Below are 19,303 nucleotides of genomic sequence, written 5' to 3'. Positions count from 1 at the left end.
ACAGTGAGAACAGCTACTTTCTGTCTCACCAGTTTCATTTCTTAGAAATGTAATATTTAACCCATCATATGGGGATAGTTCAGGAAGCCCAAACCAGGGACTCCTTTATAGCTTATGAAGTACACCCACTTCTATTCCTAACATAGTCATCTTCCATGTTTAATATGCTTGCAATGGATATCCTTATCACTTTGTTCTGTCCCACTCTGTTTGTGTTAAAATAAAAATAGTTGTATTTTAACATCTGTTTTAGCTTATTGCTGACTTTGAAGATGATTGCAAGAAAGTTTCTTCTACTTCTAATATCCCCCTCCCTGAAAACTTCTCATTGAGCAAGAGTTTTGTCGAAATGATGGCGAAAAATGGCTTTAGTGTACCCTTCCTGAAGGCTGCTATGCTTCTCAAGAAAAATGGTAAAACTTCTGTTATGCAGGGCAGTGGCATAATGCCTGCTATATTTATTTCACTTTATTTATCGTCAAATCAATTCAGTACTTTTTAAACTGGAAAATGCTCTATTTCTTTGAGAAGGTGAGCACTCTTGGAAGAAATATTCAATTTTATGCATGAGAATGAAGGGGGAAGAGTCAAATGCCTTTTTCAAGAAGGCGCATATTCTCTGTGCTTTTTATACTTGATTTAGCTCTAAAAATCATTACTGTATATACTCAAGGATGAGCCATTTTAGGTTGCAAAATACTACTCCAAAGATTGGTTTTAGCTTATCCATGGATGGGCTTATTTGTCAGTATATATGGTAATATTTTTTTAAATACCAATATATATTCTTACAGATAATTCGACCCTCAAGCCTTTGGCCAAAATACTATGAAAAATGTGCCACCTATTTATAAGCCAGTGGTGAAAATTAAAATGTACAAACATTTTAAGGGCTGGCTTATCTGTGGATTGTTCATTTTTGGTAGTATTTTGATTGAATGTCCATGGAGATTCTCAGTCATCCATTTAATGGTTCTCCCAAAGGTGCTTTTTCAAAAGGCAACTGACTTTGTTTTCCTTGAAGACATTTCACTTCTCATCCAAGAAGCTTCTTCAGTTAGTATTTTGATTAAAAATTCAAGGGTTGGTTTATCCATGCATAGGCTTATCCATGAATGTTATTATTTTATTATTATTATGTATTAGATCTTTATCCTGTCTTTATTACTTTATAAGTAACTCATACATAATAATCTTTTCTACTCAACTGTTTCCCTATAACAACAACCCTGTGATGTGAATTGGGCTGAGAGAGTGACTGATCTAAAATCATCCAGCCAGCTCCTGGTTTCTAAGTCAGTCTCCTGGTTTCTTAACCACCACACAACATTGCTCTCTCAAGTATATATGGTATTTTTCTTCCAAGTGTTAGGGTAGTGATCAAATGCCCAGACAATTGGTTCTTTTGAATCCTGAGATAATAAGCACACCAGTAAATAAAGGAATTTTAAGCTTTATTATTAGCTCAAGCAAACAAATTTAAAAGCATAGCATAAAATCTGTTCATACCAAGTAAGATGATACCCAAATCTCTTACGAGCTGTCAGGAGCTCCTTAATAGCCACAGCAGCGATACCCCAAAGGCAGCCAATTTCCATAGTACCTAAATGATAGGTTCTGTGGAGAAGCTCCCAACAACAACCCCCAGGTATTTATCAAAACTTGGCACCGTATTTGAGCCATGTTCATGGCTTTACCGTGGTTATGAAACTGCAAGTCTTTGGTTGAATGGCACATGACTCTGCGATGGGAACCAAAAGTGACATTTTCACAAGTTTGCAGATGTGTGAAAATTCCCCCCCCCTTCTTTATTCAGCAAGAAAGAATGATAATCAGATTAACTCAGAATCAGCTCTAAATTTCTAGACTTTTTAATATAATGGAGAAATAAAAATATGTCCCTAAATTCCTCAAAATAACAATAACCTTCAACATTGTCACTCTTTCACGAGCAATAGACAAAACATTTGTTGTTGTTTATTACCATTCCTTATTGGAGCCTAATAAATACATTTGCCTTAACTATCTTGTCCATAATGTGTATCAAGTTTCAGCTTTGTGGAAGTTGAAAAAAATCTTGTGATCTTTGTGACTAACTGAATCAGGAATTGTCAAACTTCACAATATCACTCCCTCTTAAAATAAATAAATACAGATAGTCCCCATTTATTCAATTTCCTGCCCCTTTTCAGATTTCAGAATTGCTGTCCTGACAAACAACTGGATTGATGATACTCCTAGCAGGCATCAAACAGGGTTCGCTTTATGTCTGCTGAGGAAATATTTTGATAAGGTGATTGAATCCTGTCGGATTGGGCTGCAGAAACCAGATCCCAAGATTTACGAGTATGCATTACATGAGCTGAATGTAACACCTGAGGAGGTTAGTGACTTCTCAACCTCTTTTCTAACAGATTTCCAGCTTTACCTATCTGTATCACTCACTACATCAACTTCTAGTGTGTATAGAGATGATAATGTTCCAAGTACTCTGTCATGGTCTGGAGATATTTTTATTGGGATTCAGTTCTCTCTTGCTAGTTTAGATGTGATTCAATGAAATCCCACTTTGAAGCCTATTAAACACGATAGTACTTTGATTTATTAATGAGACCTTGGAGATGTATAATCAGATATTATTTCTCTCTTTAATATCTTTGAAAAGTAATTGTGAGGGAGGGAGATTTGACTAGAATTCCACTAAAAAGATCGGCAATTTCCCATCTCTTCTCTAATACAGGCAACACTCTGTTTTGCTCTATTAAACATTCTAATAAGGGCAAATAATAATGTGCACAGTATGTGCTTAAATAAGTGAGATAATGATGGAATTAACATGCCCCCCCATGCAGCAAATCTTAATTTCCCCCTCCCTCCCCCCCAAAAAACTCAAAGCTTTCTACAAAGAAAAAACTCTGAAGAACTGTATTGTATAATTTTTCTTTCTAAATCTTCCCCCTTACTTTAACATTCTAGTCCTAATGGTTGAGGATATGTTTAAAACTGCAACAGTGGCTACTGATCTTTTTAAAGATAAAGGGATTAATGAATAAAATCCTTTATTTTAAGGGAGGGCAGTCTTCAGTTTATTATTTTATATCTTATTCTTTCCTGCTCTGTAAATTCATTTTGCATACTTAGTACATTTTGCAAAATTCCACTTCTCTCATTGCAGCATGTAGATTGCCTGAATAAAGAATATTTTTTGTAGAATATGGGCCCTTCACCTGCAGCAGATCTTGATTCTTTTCTTCACTTTAGGTTATTTATCTGGATGACATTGGTGCAAACTTAAAGCCTGCTCAGAAGATGGGGATGACAACAATCCTAGTGAAAGAAGCTGATTCTGCTTTGAAGCAGCTTCAAGATCTGACTGGGGTTCAGGTAAGTAGTTCTTATCTGGGCTTTGATATGAGCAGTTTCTTTGATCTCATACAGGTCTTGTTTTTCAAACTTTGCTACAGAGTTGTCCCACATAAACAAGTCAAGAGAACAAACTTTTAAAGCTTTCTTCAAAGCAAAGATAGGAAGATCCAGTATAATCCATCCCCCCCCCCCCCCGCACAAATTCCACAGATTAGGAATCATTGAGCAAAGAGCCCTGGTGGTGCAGCAGACTAAAGCACTGTTATTAACATCAGCTGCCTGCAATTACTGCAAGTTCAAATCTCACCAGGCTCAAGGTTGACACAGCCTTCCATCCTTTCTAAAGTAGGTAAAATGAGGACCCAGATTGTGGGGGCAATAAGCTGACTTTGTATAAATATACAAAAGTATGAAGGCTATTGCTTAAAGCATTGTAAGCCGCCCTGAGTCTCCGGAGAAGGGCAGCATATAAATCAAAATTAAAAAAAAAAAATTAAAAAAAACCCTGCAAAGCTCTTTGGGTGTATTGTATTGATTGGGAAAATGAAGTCAGTAATTAGAGAATCTCTAGAATTATGTTAAAACTGAACTCAGGTTTGTATAAAGTAGTGGGAAGTCCTCTAGATAATTTGGACCCAAAGTATTTAGGACATTAAAAAATAATTATATGAATTGGGCTTAGAAATAATTAGTGAGGTTGGTATAGAGATCTATAAAATCATCCCATCATATAGTTCAAGAATTACTTCTGGATTGAGGCAGCTGCCAAAGCCCTGTCTATATTTCTCCTTTCAGGATCACAGAGTTCCCAAAATAGCTTGCAAGCAATATAAACAACTGTAAATACAATATTTTATATTTTATTTATTTTATTTTAAGAAATTTATATTGCCGCCTATTCGCACATGGCGACTCAGGGCGGCTTACAAGAATATGAAAACCTCATATATAAAACATTAAAACTAATAAAAGTAAATAATCATATAATAAAATAATAAAATAATATAATAACCTCCCACCCCCTCCCCCAGCGACAACACATCACATGAGCCATTTAATAGACTCCATCCCACTCTGCGTTCCCCAGGCCTCTGGCAGAACCAGGTCTTCAGCGCCTTCCGGAAGAGTGTAGAGTGGGGGTCATTTTAATCTCTGGGAATGATGTTCCAGAGAGAGGAAGCTACCACGGAGAAGGCCCTTCTTCTGGGTCCCACCAGGTATATCTCCCTCCCTGCTCTGGTGGGTCAGGTAGATGTGACCGGCAAGAGACAGTCCCTCAGATAACCTGGTCCCAAGCCATGAAGGGCTTTAAAGGTGACAACCAGCACCTTGAATTGCACCCAGAAGCAAATCGGCAACCAGTGCAGCTCCCGCAGGAGAGGTGATACATGTGCTTATGAGGTCTGCATAAAACATGCGGGCTGCTGCATTTTGCACCAACTGGAGCTTCCGGATGCTCTTCAAGGACAGCCCCATGTAGAGCGTGTTGCAGTAGTCAGGACGGGAATATAACAAACATTTATGAAAAATAAAAGGATCCTTCCCTTAGGACTGTTGCAGGCAGTAGCTAGGGTTGAGGGCAGGCAGGCGGAAGAGAAGGAAAGAATCCAACTGGGCAATTTCTGGAATAGCTGCTGCCTTTCTACTTCCATCTCTTTTGGGGATCATTCTCATGGGGTAACTATATGTGCGGCTAAGAACTACTATAATTTTTCCTGACTGATAGCTGGTTCTATATAGCTCATAAGCTTGCATGCCTCTTTTGCTAGTACTGTACAGTTTCTGTCTTGACTAATCTGCAAGATAAACGTGACAACAATAGCTGAACTGGGGAAGAGATTAATGGCAAGGCATACTGGTGATGGAAGGAAATGAGACTGCTGCCCAGGACTGGCTGATTTTCACATGCCTGGATATACAATATTAACCTTGTAAACCTGACTCAGTGGTTGGCCGTTTTAGCCCAGCAGGATCTGGTTACTTTGTGCTGCAATGGACACGTTTTTTCTGTAATACTTTTGTTAGCTCTACCCAGAAGTACTTCATCCAACTCACGTAGCAGCTGATTCCTTGAAAGTGGATCTGCTTCTTTCCCTTTAAAAAAACAAACACAGGGATCTGCATTTCTCTGTGGACCCAGGTTTCTTTCTACCTTTGCAGTGAGCAAATTGCTGGGATTTGTGCTACATGAAAATTTTGAAAAAAAATCCAAGGGCATTTTTCCCTTAGCAAGATTTTTTTTAAAAGCAGGCAATTTAAATGTGGGCTTTTAAATCATTTTTAGCTGGATTTCATTATCTTCCAGGAGTGGAATTTTTATGAGACATTGAGCAGAATGAATTTCAGCTTCCTTTTTACTCTTTTAATTGGGTTTTCAGTCCTTTTTTTATACCATAGATATTTGGAAAATGCTATTATACTATTTTAGCAGAAGGTTCTTGCATAGCTGCATCAATTAAAGCTTCTTTGTTATCTATATTTATTACAAGAGGTGTTAGCCTGAATATTTGTACATTTTCCTCCACATCTGTCCATCCATCTTCAACTTTGATTTATTGATGGAATAGATTGATTTTCTCGGTGCATTCAAGAGTGTTGTATAAACCTAGCCAGTATGGTTAGTTTATGTTTGTGCAATTCACTTAATTCAGTTGTTACTAGTAAGTAAGTGAAATCTCCTTCAAGTTCAGATGTTCATTTAGTTTTCCTGGGAGCAGTACGGAAAAGATGATCCACTCTTTTCTTCTGGGTCCTTCTCTTGACATCATATCATCACTGCTATCGGCTTGGCGGAACCGGGCAGAACCCACCACTAATACTAGGTCTTCGTTCAGTAGTGAGCATGCTCTCTGACTGTTGAAAGTTTTCATGTTCAATTCCTGACATCTCCCTTGATTTTTTAAAAGGGAAAAACTTCAGTGATGGGGAGAAAAAATCCTGTTACTAAACATCGTAGAGATCAGTTGCTAATCATAATAGATCCCTCCTGAACTGACTCATGTGGTGCTTGAAATCTCACTCATTTAATTATCTATTCCACAGCTTCTTGACCAGGAAGAATATCTCCCTTCAGCATGTGAGCCCCAGGATGTGGCCCATGGATATGTAAAAATCAAGGTAATGATAGGAAGACTATATTTAAAATTGATGTTTTAATTGCTTTCAATGGGGGAAACAATTCTGTTTATTGTGATTTGAGCATGTAAAAATGAAAAATCATTTTCAAGAAGAGATGGACAACCATTTGTCTGAAATAATGTAGGGTTTCCTGCCTGAGCAGGGGATTGGATTAGAAGACCTCCAAGGTCCCTTCCAACTCTGTTATTCTGTTCCGTTCTGAATCATGTATTGTGCCTTAGTCATTTCATATAGTGAAAACAGCAGGCTCAAATTCATCCCAAATAACTAGCAAGACATGGCCTCAGTCACCTTGTTTGCATCTGTCCAAACGGCATCCAGCTGAAAGCAAATCTGGTCTTTATTCTCTGTCTCTCTCATGTTCTTCATTGCAGCTCAGCAAATACTTTTCCAAACCATCTCTCCCTTTACATATAAATAGTGCCATTTAGCTGGGGATGTAATGTACTATAGGAGAGAGAAAATAATGCCATTTTGCTACTGTTGTAAAAGCTAAGCAATAACTTCCATTTGCTTGGATTAATTCCTTGACTTCTGCCATTGACAGTACCAGTGTCTTTACAGGAAGATGGGTTTTGATCATCTATTTATCATTTCCCATATGGCAATTTTAAGTAGGGGGTACAGGTAGGTACCACCTCTAAGCTGTTGGTTTGCTTTGCATATAGATGTTTCCTGTTTTGGTTATTATGCCTGCCCTACTTTTTAACAATTTACTCTGAAGTTTAGAGATGCAGTTCCTTCTGCCTTTGAGAATTACGACTCAAGTCTTTCTTCCTTCCTGTCTTTAGCCGGACACCGAGTTGCACTTTGTGGAGATGGGGAGTGGTCCAGTGATTTGCCTCTGCCATGGATTTCCAGAGTCCTGGTTTTCTTGGAGGTTCCAGGTGACATAATTTTTAAGCATATTTATTTCTAATTTGCATAAATGTCATCTTTTGGAATAAGTTCAATTTACTTGAAGGAAAAGGAATATCCCTTTCTCATACATAATATATGGCAGCTGCAATGTTTACATGGAAGTTTTGGGTTAATGGGCAGTGGTGAAATCTAAAATTTGTTACTACTGGTTCTATGGGCGTGGCTTGGTTGGGGAGGGTAATATGACTGGGTGGGCATGGCCATTTTTTTTTTTTTTACTTTTAAAACCATTTTTTTTAGAACCTCTTCGGTGAAGAGGTTGTAAAAAAAATGCTTTCAAAAGGCTCTGATGATCCCAGCTGAGTTGCCTGATCGGCAGAGGCTTTTTTTCTTTTAAAAGTCTCTGCTGATCAGGCAACTCAGCTTGGATCGTCAGAGGCTTTTAAAAGAAAAAAAGCCTTTGCCGATCAGGCAACTCATCTTAGATTGTCAGAAGCTTTTAAAAGAAAAAAAGCCTTTGCCAATCAGGCAACTCAGCTTAGATTGTCAGAAGCTTTTAAAAGAAAAAAAGCCTCTGCCGATCAGGCAACTCAGCTGGGATCATCAGAGGCTTTTAAAAGCCTTTGATGATCCCAGCTGAGCTGCGTGATCATCAGAGGCTTTTTTTTTTTTACTTTTAAAAGCATTTTTTCGGCCGAAGATGTTGTAGAAAAAATGCTTTTAAAAATAAAAAAAAAGCCTCTGATGATTGCACGGCTCAGCTGGGCATGGGGCAGTGATTTTTGCTACCGGTTGTCTGAACCACCTGCCTCCATCGCTACCGGATCGGGCAATCCAGTCCGAACCGGGAACATTTCACCCCTGGTTATAGGAAGATGGGCCCATATTACCTGTGCACCCAACAAGGTTACTTATGTCTTTTTCTCCATGCTAGATTCCTGCCCTTGCTGATGCTGGCTTCCGTGTCATTGCCTTGCAAATGAAAGGCTATGGAGATTCTGTGGGTCCACCAGGTATGTTTCCTGTGTGTGTGTGTGTGTGTGTGTGTGTGTGCGCGCACGCGCGCGCTTTAAAACAGATTCATTGTATTGGTCCACTTTTTAAATGTGACCTTGCTATTTAAGTCATTTGATAGTTGTTCTTCACTCATGACTTCCACATGGGTTTTAGCAATACAAGAGACCACCTTGCGAAGCAGAGAAATCATGGTAATAATTTAAAATGAAAGTGCATTACAGTAACATTGACCCCTTAATCTATTAAAGCCTGCTCTAAAGACCCTGAACTGTTTTGTCAGGATCCAAGAGATGAGCAAAGAGTTTAAATATTCCCTAACTAACCCTTGCACCTTCGCTGTAGTTTAAACCCTGCAATACTGTTTGCCTTTGTAAAGCTTTCATGCGGTAAACCTGTGTGTAACTGATAGCAACTCTCAAAGGTCACCAGCCAAGATAGGCATTTCCCAGCTCTACTGCCGTAAAGCCAGTATGGTGTAGTGCAGGGATCTACAACCTTAAACACTCAAAGACCCGTTTCCCACAGAAAAGAAAACACTGGGAGCCACAAAACCTGGGTGGGCGTGGCCAACTCAATGCCATTCACTTCCACCAGTCACATGACCACCATCCCCAGCCACGCCTACCCAGCAAGTCATTAGGGCAGAGAACCAGTTGTTAAAAAACACTGGGAACAACAAAACCCTTTTGACCTCTCTCTCTCCTCTCTCCCCCTCTCTCTCTGTATCTCTGTATCTCTCTTTCTCTCCCCGTCTCTCTTTATTTGCCCCTGGCGAGGAGTGACTGGGAGGGGAAGGCGAGGAGGGGGGGCCAGCCAGTGATGGGATCACCCGACAGGGAGCCACAGCAGAGGGCCCAAAGAGCCGCATGCGCCTCTGAAGCTGCAGGTTGCTGACACCCGGTGTAGTGGTTGATGTGTTGGACTAAGACTGGGAAAGCTAGCTACAAAAGCTTTGTTATATGCAACCCAGAGTCACTTGTTGTAAGATGGGCAGCTATATAAATTTGATAAAAGAAAGGAACAAAATTCTCTATCCTCAGGCTTGGAAACTCACTGGGTGACTTTGGGCAGAAATTCTGTGTCGACCCAATCTATCTCAATCACTGAGTTATTTAATTTGAACTTTGGAGAGAGAGAAAGAGAGAGAGGGAGAGACAGAGTGAGATGCCATTTCCAGTAATTTGCTGCCTTTCTTCGATGCGCAGGCATACATGTAGAGTAGTGTTTACTGACAGTCCTCTGCTTATGAATACAATTGAACCCAAATTTTCTGTTGCTAAGTGAGACAGTTATTAAGTATGTTTTACCCTATTTTCCTGTCATAAGTGAATCACTGCAGATGTTAAGTTAGTAACACAGTTAAGTGTTACTTAAAGACCTACTGACTTTGTCAGAAGGTCCCAAAAGGTGATCCCATGACCTCGGGACACTGCAGCTGTCATAAATATGATTCTATTGCCAAGCACCTGAATTTTGATCACATGACCATGGGGATGCTACAACTGTCATAAGTGTGAAAAACAGTCATAAGTCACTTTTTTCAGTGCCATTATAACTTTGAATGGTCATTACTGTTGTAAGTTATCTGCATAAGACTGGAATCTTTTCCCAAAATAATAGGCTTGACTGTTGAGAGCCTAAGTCAAACAAGGCTTCTTGAATTGCACACAGAGGCCAGCTGACAGTCAATACACCCATGGTACAGTTGTCATAGTGGCAAACTGAGCCTATTTCTACTTGGGTCACCGCATTTTAAAGTAACTGAAGCTTTGAATAGCCTACAAGGGCAGCACTATGTAGAGCAGAGGTGTCAAACTCAAGGCTCACGGGCCAGATCTGGCCTGCAGGGTGCTTAGATCTGGCCCACAGGGCCACCCTGGAAACAATGAAGGACCGGCCTGTGGTGCTTCTGCCAGTGAAAATGGAGCTCAGGAAGGCTGCAAGTTCCGTTTTCGCTGGCAGAGGGTTGCAGGAGGCTGGTGTAGCCAAAAACAGAGCTCGGGAGCCCATTTTCGCTGGCAGAGCACTCAGGCTACCACAGGCGCTCCCGACACAAGTGACGTCAAGCTGGCCATGCCCCCCCCCCCGGCCCCCAAGGTGAAACACAACTCTGATGTGGCTGTCAATGAAATCAAGTTTGACATCCCTGATATAGAGCATAGCCCCACTGATAGCTTCTGCAAAAGTTAGGCCATGTGACATGAAGTAGAATGAAGCAGCTATCTGAATGTTTGGCATAATCATCTCCTTTTAATGACCCCGTAATCCCTTGGAGTTTGGGCAACTGAATGGAGCAGTGTTTACTGGCTGGATGCCCTTCCTGTCGCCAATGTGGAGTTATAGTCAGCAGATATATTCTCATCATGCCCAGAGAGAGAAATATCTGCCTCTACCTAGGATCGAACTCACAACCTCCTGATTGTGAGGAGAGCGCTCCACCTCTAGGGCACCGCACCACTCTAATGTTTGGCATAATGCTTGCTATAAAAGCTCATTCTGCTCCATTCTTCCATTTTTGATATATCAAACCACAAAACCCCCAAATCAGCACTGAATTTGAACATGATTTTTAAAACATTTTACTGATTTACTTGCATTTTATATATGTGCGTGCCACTTTGTTGGCCGACACAGCTGGGAAGAGCTTATAAATGAACATGATGTTTTCTCGTCATATTTAGATTTGTTATCCTCTCATTATCGAAACGTGAAGCATTATTTTCTCTGACTATGTGTGGGCACGCAACTGTGTGTCAGTAAACAAGTTCCAGTAGTAGTCAAAACAATTGAGATGTAGTTGATTTTTCTTTTTATATCGTTTGCAGAAAAATTTAGGATCAGATTGTATTTATATTTCACATTTCAAATTGTAAGAGTCCTGCTTGCTTTTGGATGTAAATTGCTCCAGGATTTTCTAGGCACAGTCCCCCTGACTTCTGGTCATGGACAGTCTCAGCCGCAGTGGCAAGAAACAGCCGTGCTCCAATCTGATTGTTGTCATTTCATTTCCCACACTGCCAGAGTGGTGACATGTAAAGGATATTGTGGGAGATTAAAATGGAAGGTTGACACAACTGGGCCCTGAGTGGAAAAAAGACATTAAATTGTCCTGAGCAGATGACAGAAGGGAATACTTATGGATTCTGGTGGCTACTAGGGAAGCAGAGGGCAGACATAAATCCTTTGAAGCTTGTTAGAAGTACAAGGAAAGCTTGCTTCTTCATTTCTCTCCCCCCTCCCCTTCTTCCTTAACTGATTATGTTCAGAGTTTCTTCTGAACATAATCTTCTTATTGCATGGAATATCCTGAGGGGAGCTGTTGTGTCATCATTATGCAAGATCCATGATCGCCAACTGAGTTAGATTCTAGCAATAATATTGTGGTCTCAAGCATTTCAGGGTACAAGATTCCAAACCAGAGTTCTGTTCAATAGCCCAGAGATAAGGTGGAATTTAAATGGTCAATATGTTTGCTCTGTTATTGGAAAGTTCAGTTTGATTTTATTCTACATTTTGGTAGAAACTGTCCTGCTGGCTGAAACTTCTAACTTCAGTGGTAAGATTGGGCATTTCTATTTTGTTGGAGCTTGTAATTTTCTTTCTAAGTTGTCATGGGGCATGAGTGCTCATGCATGTAGACTTTTGGATGAACGGGAGAGAGAGGTAGATCAAAGTAATGGCAATTCCAGGAGTGATGTGTTCCAAGAAAAGTCTAGGCTTGCTGACTGGTGGATGGATCATTGCTTTCTGCCAACACAACTAAAAATTTGAAATGCTTCTTGGGTGTTGCTCATATCCTGAATAGGACAAAACTTTTGTTTTTCCACTCTATGGAAAAACATGAGCCATGGTGGCCCAGTGGTTAGAATGCAGTACTACAAGCTACTTCTGCTGGGTGCAGTTCAGCAGTTCAATTCTCACTGGCTCAAGGTTGATTCAGCCTTCCATCCTTCCGAGGTGGGTAAAATGAGGACCCAGATTGTTGGGGGCAATATGCTGACTCTGTAAACCACTTAGAGATGTCTGTAAAACACTGTGAAGTGGTATATAGGTCTAAGTGCTATTGCTATGGTATTTGAAATTGATTTTCCCCAATCTTGATTCAACCATCTTCTATTCTACCATACAGAGTATTCTTTCTATAGCCCTGTATGAAAGCAACTTCTCTTCCTTATGCAGTCTATTAACACCTGGGGTGTTAATTTGAAAGTTTTTGGAGGGCATGAAGAAGCCCATGGCAAGTCTTGCATTTTAAAATCAATTTGTGGGCATACAGTGGCTTTAATAATGCCTGTTTTTGTTGCAGATACAGAAGCATATTCTCAGGAAGAAATTTGTAAGGTAGGTCATGATCTTCAATAATATATCCTTCACTTGTAGTAACTGAGATACACTCAACAGCATTTATGATATATCAATATGTAAAACAGTTCAAAGAAGTATTCAAACAAGAGAAGATCAACATCAGTACAGGTGATTCCCACAAATGGTTGTTCAGCAACCATCTGAAGTTAAAATGGCATTGAATGAGGGGAACGTATGATCCTTGTATTGCAACATATCAGCATCTTCACAGTTACATAGTCATTTATCATCTTCACTGCTGTCTTCCGACGTGTCATTTTCTCCATGCAGACAAGGACAGGGAGCAATTTCATTGGGGGGGGGGAAGAGTTAGTGAAAGATGCAAATTTCTACTGAAAGAATGTTCCCACACCTACCCTGAACTCATCTAGACCTAGGAAATAGCCTAAGATAGAAAAGCTAAACTTCAACTTGGAAAGCATTCATACATCTGTCAAAACACAGTAGAGTATAATTCAGAAGGTGACCAGTGGGAGACAGGAAAATTTCATTTCATATACTTATGGTGTTTCAGGTTTTGAGTGAATAAAATACAGTGTCTACCCTAGGTAGATTCAATTGGCTGCATGCCGAAAATGCAATTTTATGATCTGCTAAAATTCAACTCTGATGGAGTGCAAATAGCATGGAGAACATGCATGATGTTGTGTTCCTGCTGCTCTCAGTCTGTATCTGCCTGAGCTGACCCAGGATGGACTATGCAGTGGAAGACAAAATAAGAGGGTTTTTCTCAAAAACTTGATGTCAATGTCTGGCTTTTTTTTTTTTTTTTTTGCTTATTTACCTCAGGATTTGCTGATCTTTCTGGACAAAATGGTAAGTTATGCTGGTTTGTATCTTACAAAATGTATTATCAACAAGGTTGTACCATCCCCTACTATCCCCTTTGCTAAAGGTCGTACCATCCCCTTTTTTCCCCTTCGCTGACCAGAGTGTAACCAGAGTGTGGTCATGACCAGAGTGACCAGAGTGTGACACATCCTGCCTACGAGCCGCGAAATTGACACCCCTGATATAGTGTATTTGAGTCTTCAGTGTTCAACTCACCAGCTGCGTTATATCATTTCATCTCCATATAAAAGAAATGAGGTTCTAAAGATGCAAAAAATGGCTCCCCATGTTTCGATAACCAAAGTTCACCCTGCGTATTATGCAGTGGTGTCTTAGTGGTCCTAGATTCTCAATTAGAAAAGAGAGAATCTTTGAAATGGGATTTATCAGCACAGCTATATCCACTGCCAAAGTGTCAGGAAAAAATAGTACATTTTCCCCAATTTTCCTGTGTGAGTATCTAATTTTCTCTCAGTGACTGATACTGTCTCTTACCAATTTAATAGCAAAGGCATCCTCTGTCAAGAGATGGGTGCTTTATGTTCTTTTTCATTGCTTTTAAAATAGAGATGGCTGCTTTTATGTTGGAGATGGAAGCGTCTGTCAGCTATCCAATAAAACATATGTGCATTATTGCTTTCCGCCACAGTTGGACCATAACTAACCTCTAGGCTTCTTTGACTCACAAATTTAGATTACCCTGATTTCATCTTGACATACAAAATGACCTGATGCTTTCAAGATGGACTAGATGAGCCTTAGTAATCCTTTATTCAGCCAATAGCAGGCATAGATTTTGAGATGTTGATTTTCAAGGTGGAGATTTGGGGACATCTTAAGGCTTTATCTGGCAAATGAAGAATTCCATCAGTATTGGAGGAGGGGCTATGATTTGCTACCTTGTGTTAAAATTTGTTTTCTGCCTTTTTGTGCATGGCACTTAAGGCTAGTAATATTGTACAAAGTGAAAAGTTTCTGTAAGAACATACATTTTTATATTTAATTTGCCAGCTGTTTGAGATCTACATGGTTATTTGCTTGTGTATTTGAAACTAGCTGATTATGAGCAAGACACTACTTTCTGTATTATATTATTGTCATACATGAGGGGTAGCAAGGAAATGAGTGCTTGTAAAATCAAGGAACAGAAATACCATTTCTATAACTTTTGCATGAGTTCTCTGCTTTCTAAGCAAGTTCTTTCTCTTCTTCCTAGTTTGCAGGACTTTCAGCGAATGATTGAAAATATGAGACTTTCTTAATTCTATGCAAATAGGTTCATTCTTTTGGTTTGTTGTTCCATAATTTATATCTCACCATATTCAAATAGTGGGATAAAAGACAATCATAAAACGACACAAATCAAACAAAACTGTTAATTACCATAAAAAAGAACGGTTAAGCCCAGGGGTGCGTTCTACTTACCTTTACTACCGGTTCGCATCGCGCACGTATGTGCAGGATCAACTGATGATGTCCAGGTCAGTGGGCGGAGCCTCCCGGTGGTTTTACTACCACTTCTTGCAAACCGATCTGAACCGGGGGCAACCCACCACTGGTTAAGCCACATAAAACTATAATAAATTTGTGTTTTAAAATAAAATAAAGAATGAAATGTCATTTTGATTCAGAAATAAAAAGACTAAAAATTTCATTTTTCATTCCCTGTCACAAAACAGTCTTCACTGCCTTCCTAAAAGATAACTCTGTGGGGCCAATCTGACCTCATGGGGGAAGGCTATTCCGTAACTGACAAGGCCTATTTCTGGTCTCACTTCCTAGCCATGTCAGAAAGGAAATACATTCCAAACTTCCTCCCCCATCCTGAATGCACCGGACAAACAGATTCAGTTTGTAGGTAACAGCCTTATTGGTAAATGGGAGCCAAGCCATGTAAAAGGCTTCACAGGTTAAAACCAACGCTTAGAATTTTATTTTACGTTTTGATTTTTAAAAAATACTTATCAATCACTGTTGCAATGCTCATCTAACTACTGGTAGTAGCAAATCACTGAAGCAGCTCTTACCCACCAGCAAACAGGTTGCTGCATTCTGCACCAGTTGCATTTTCTGGATAGTGAAGTATGTTGTGATTATGTGTTAGTAGTAAAATGTTGTGGCTGAAGCTGATGCATCTCAGCAGAAGCTGGTATGAGAACTGACTAATTGTGGAGATATTCGTCGCAAAAGCTTTTCTGTAGATGCTAAATATGAAGCAATTCAGGTTGGTGGGTCTTGAGATGTGAGCTTTTGGTGCAAGAACTATACAATATTTTCTGATTTCCAGGCAGATGGGCTGCTGCGTTCTCCACAAACTGCAATTTCTGGGCATTAAAGTTTGTTGTGGTGATGCAGGCTTACGGTGAGGAAGGTATGAATAACTCACTAAGACTGAAGGGCTAGAGCTCATATAAGCAGAAACTAATATGAAAATTGCCTTTGACTAATTGTGGAGAGACCAGTTGCAAAGGCTCTTCTGAAGATGTTAAATATGACACAAATCAAGGGTGTGAGTTTTGAAATGTGGGTTCATGGTACAACAGTTGTACAGTAATAACTGTTTTCCAGACAGACTTTCCATACAATAATGTTTACCTTATGAAAAGGTAATAAGACATACCCTAGTGAAGTAATGATAATATGATTTGGATAATGACTGAGCTAGTTCTGGATTTCAAAGGGTTTGTGCATTTAACTTAATTTAATGTAATTCTATTTAATTAAAAGGGCTAATGCGTTCTAACTAAGAAGTGGATTAATTCTTTCACTCCAAGCACTTGAAATATGGCAGTCCTGTGTCACTGACCTTTCCTGACAAAATGGCTTCTTTTTTTTACCCCTGATAAATGGTCTGTCTCAAGCACAAACTAAAGAGAGAGGTCACCAGATCAGCACCATGATATTAAATAACAATTCCTCCTTTAACCTTTCTGGGAGCATTCATCTGCCCTGACAATATAATTAGGAATATAATTCAGATTGCCCGAATGGAGAGAAAGAATCAATTTGGGATTTATTAAAAAGGAATAGGTACATAAAGGAAGAGTATTTGAAATGCTGGCAACTGATTAACTGAAACATTAATGTCAGCAGATTTTTGTTTTCCTGCTGAAGCTTAAAATCTTTTTTAAAATGTGGAGCAGCTTTTTTAAAGCTCTATTCTACTCCAAATTTCCATTTTTCTAAATTAAAATAATAAGCCATACGCAGCACTTTACAAGTGCCCCTGCTCCAATTCTTCAGAATTGTTATCTTCTCAAACAAGTTCTTAGTCTAGGGCAAAGGTGGGGAATGATGGCCCTTTGATGGCTTGTGGACTTCAACTGCCCGAATTCCTGAGGCAGCATGACTGGGACCATCGTTCCCCATCGTTCCCCATCCCTGGTCTAGGGCTTCACAGAGATGCCTCCCACAGGAGCAAGATCTACTTGAGAGAAATTTACACCAGATGCTCCCATCTTGGATAAAGAAGGAGACAATTGAAGACAGGCAGGCAGACTCTTGTGATGGTGTCCCTGTTGAGAAATCCCTCATCAAAGTAGGATCAACTCTCTTGAATTTCAAATGCTCAAATATTCAGATGAGAATATTTTAGACTTAAAGTCTTACGTATCGCCTTATAGTAATATTTGTTTGATTAAAACTCAGCCTCTTTAGAGTTAACAGTCTGATATTAAAACCTGTACTTCTGTGCACGGCCTATATTTCATTCTTTGGTAATGCAACACAATATTGTATGATTGAATGCTCCAAGCATAGGAAAAACAATTCCTTTATCTATTTACTTTATCAAGCAGGAAACAAGCTTGAGAACTTTCCTCTGCGGTTGTTTTTATTTACAAAGATTTTCTGAAGATTTTTTTTTCATGGAAGTTTCTATCTGCTGCCTAAAATTATCCTAGTCTGGAATTGGCTTACACCCAGGGCAGTTGGCTTTTACAGGGCTGCCATATTAATGTCTGTGTAGCATACAAGCCTTGGTGGCACAGCGGACTAAACTGCTGTTAAAGTAGCACTTATCTACCAGCTACCTGCAATTACTGCGAGTTCAATTCTCAGCAGGTTCAAGGTTGACTCAGCCTTCCATCCTTCCGAGGTAGGTAAAATGAGAACCCGGTTTGTGGGGGCAGTAAGTTGACTTTGTATAAAATAGAACACTGCTTGGGGGGGCCAAAAAGCCCTACTAAGCAGGTATATACAAAAGTATGAAGGCTATTGCTTAATGCATTGTAAGCCGCCCTGAGTCTCCGGAGAAGGGCGGCATATAAATCGAACTAATAAATAAATAAATACATACATACATATATACAGTAGTGGCCAAAATTGTGGAAACTTTTTGGGAAAAGTGTATTTTCTAAAACTAGCTAATAACATCACTTTTTTTGGGAGTAGTACCATCAAATTATATATCAATGGAAAGATAATTTAATTAAGAACGTAATGCAATAACTTTTATGAAGGATTTGCTATTAGAATAGCAGTTACAGTATAAAGAAGAAAAAGTGAAACACATAAAAAAACCGAGATACACAAAAATTATCACCATGTCAGTTAATACTTAGTTGGGTAACCTTTAGCATGAATTACGGCCTTACGTCTTCCCATGGAGTAAACCAAGTCTTTTAGTTCTGCAGCTGTTATAATGTGAAACCAAGATTGAATGATTACTTCTATTAACTGAGTTTTATTGCTGGGTTGCTTCTGACTAACAAATTTCTTTAGTCAGCTCCTTAGATTTTCAATTGGGTTAAGGTCTGGGCTATTCCCAGGCCATTCCAGCAGTGAAATCTGATCATCTTGAAACTCCAAAAAAAAGTGGTGTTATTAGCCATCAAACCTCAAAAATGCACTTTTCCCAAAAGGTTTCCACAATTTTGGCCACTAGTGTAGTTATCATTATATATTTTATATTGTTTCTGAACAAATACAAGCAAAACCTGTGTTCAATGAGAAATAAGATTGACCTTATGTAGAATTTTGGCTTTTTCAGTAATGGTGCAGTATTTGAGTGTCTAGCTGCTTTTATTCTTGGGAGGAAAATAGAATAATTTGCATTGGAGAGAATAAAGTCTTTTATTTGTATGAAGTAGTGGTGGGTAATATAATTGATATAGATGCAGAGTATTTTATGCAGATTCCTTAATAAAAACTGTCTCCTTTGACAGTCTCTTCACTGAATATTTAGTGGCTCTGGAATAGCAATCAAGTATTCTAATTGCTCAGGGTTACTGTCAGTAGTTTTGCTGACAGAGTCTATTTTGTGAGCTAAATAATAAACAGTGTAGAAGTTAAAATTTACACACAGAGTTGGGGGACTTGAAGTTTGCTATTGCAAGACATCATTGGCCAAATCTGCTTGAAATAGGAACAAGTGCACAGAAGCAATCTATTTGAAAATATTAGGAATTAGTGTTAGGCATATTTCAATATGGGAACTCCTGGTTCAGAGGCAGAATGGCTGGATCCACTTCATTGAAACCTATGGATAATCTAGTCAATGGTATCAGAATTGGAACCTTATTAGTTAATGTCTTTTCTAAGTTTCAGTAGTTGAAGGAATTAAGAAAAAATAATGATAAGACCATTGAGGAACATTAGAACACTGAGAGACATCATGAAGCGAAAAGCTATTTTGTCCTAAAGTCAGGACAGAACTTTAGAATATGGATTGCTTGATCTGAACAGTACACTCAAATAATAGATTGCAAATCAAGAACTTTCCTGA

General features: G+C 39.2%; 1 protein-coding gene across 1 annotated transcript in view; it reads left to right on the top strand.

The window, feature by feature from the left end:
- The window catches only part of EPHX2 (epoxide hydrolase 2), a 63,295-nt gene that overhangs the window by 9,207 nt on the left and 34,785 nt on the right, over window positions 1-19,303 (top strand). Inside the window, exons 3-10 of the mRNA XM_034421242.3 lie at window positions 254-413; window positions 2,193-2,383; window positions 3,262-3,384; window positions 6,409-6,483; window positions 7,296-7,391; window positions 8,300-8,378; window positions 12,689-12,723; window positions 13,537-13,563. Coding sequence (XP_034277133.2) covers window positions 254-413; window positions 2,193-2,383; window positions 3,262-3,384; window positions 6,409-6,483; window positions 7,296-7,391; window positions 8,300-8,378; window positions 12,689-12,723; window positions 13,537-13,563 — 786 coding nt within the window. The remainder of the gene's footprint in view (window positions 1-253; window positions 414-2,192; window positions 2,384-3,261; window positions 3,385-6,408; window positions 6,484-7,295; window positions 7,392-8,299; window positions 8,379-12,688; window positions 12,724-13,536; window positions 13,564-19,303) is intronic.

This window comes from Pantherophis guttatus, chromosome 1 (assembly GCF_059756535.1).
Source record: "Pantherophis guttatus breed Tessera chromosome 1, ASM5975653v1, whole genome shotgun sequence".
NCBI classification, from domain to species: Eukaryota; Metazoa; Chordata; class Lepidosauria; order Squamata; family Colubridae; genus Pantherophis; species Pantherophis guttatus.
Note: the sequence above shows the minus strand (reverse complement) of the source record. Positions and strands in the feature narration are given on the sequence as shown.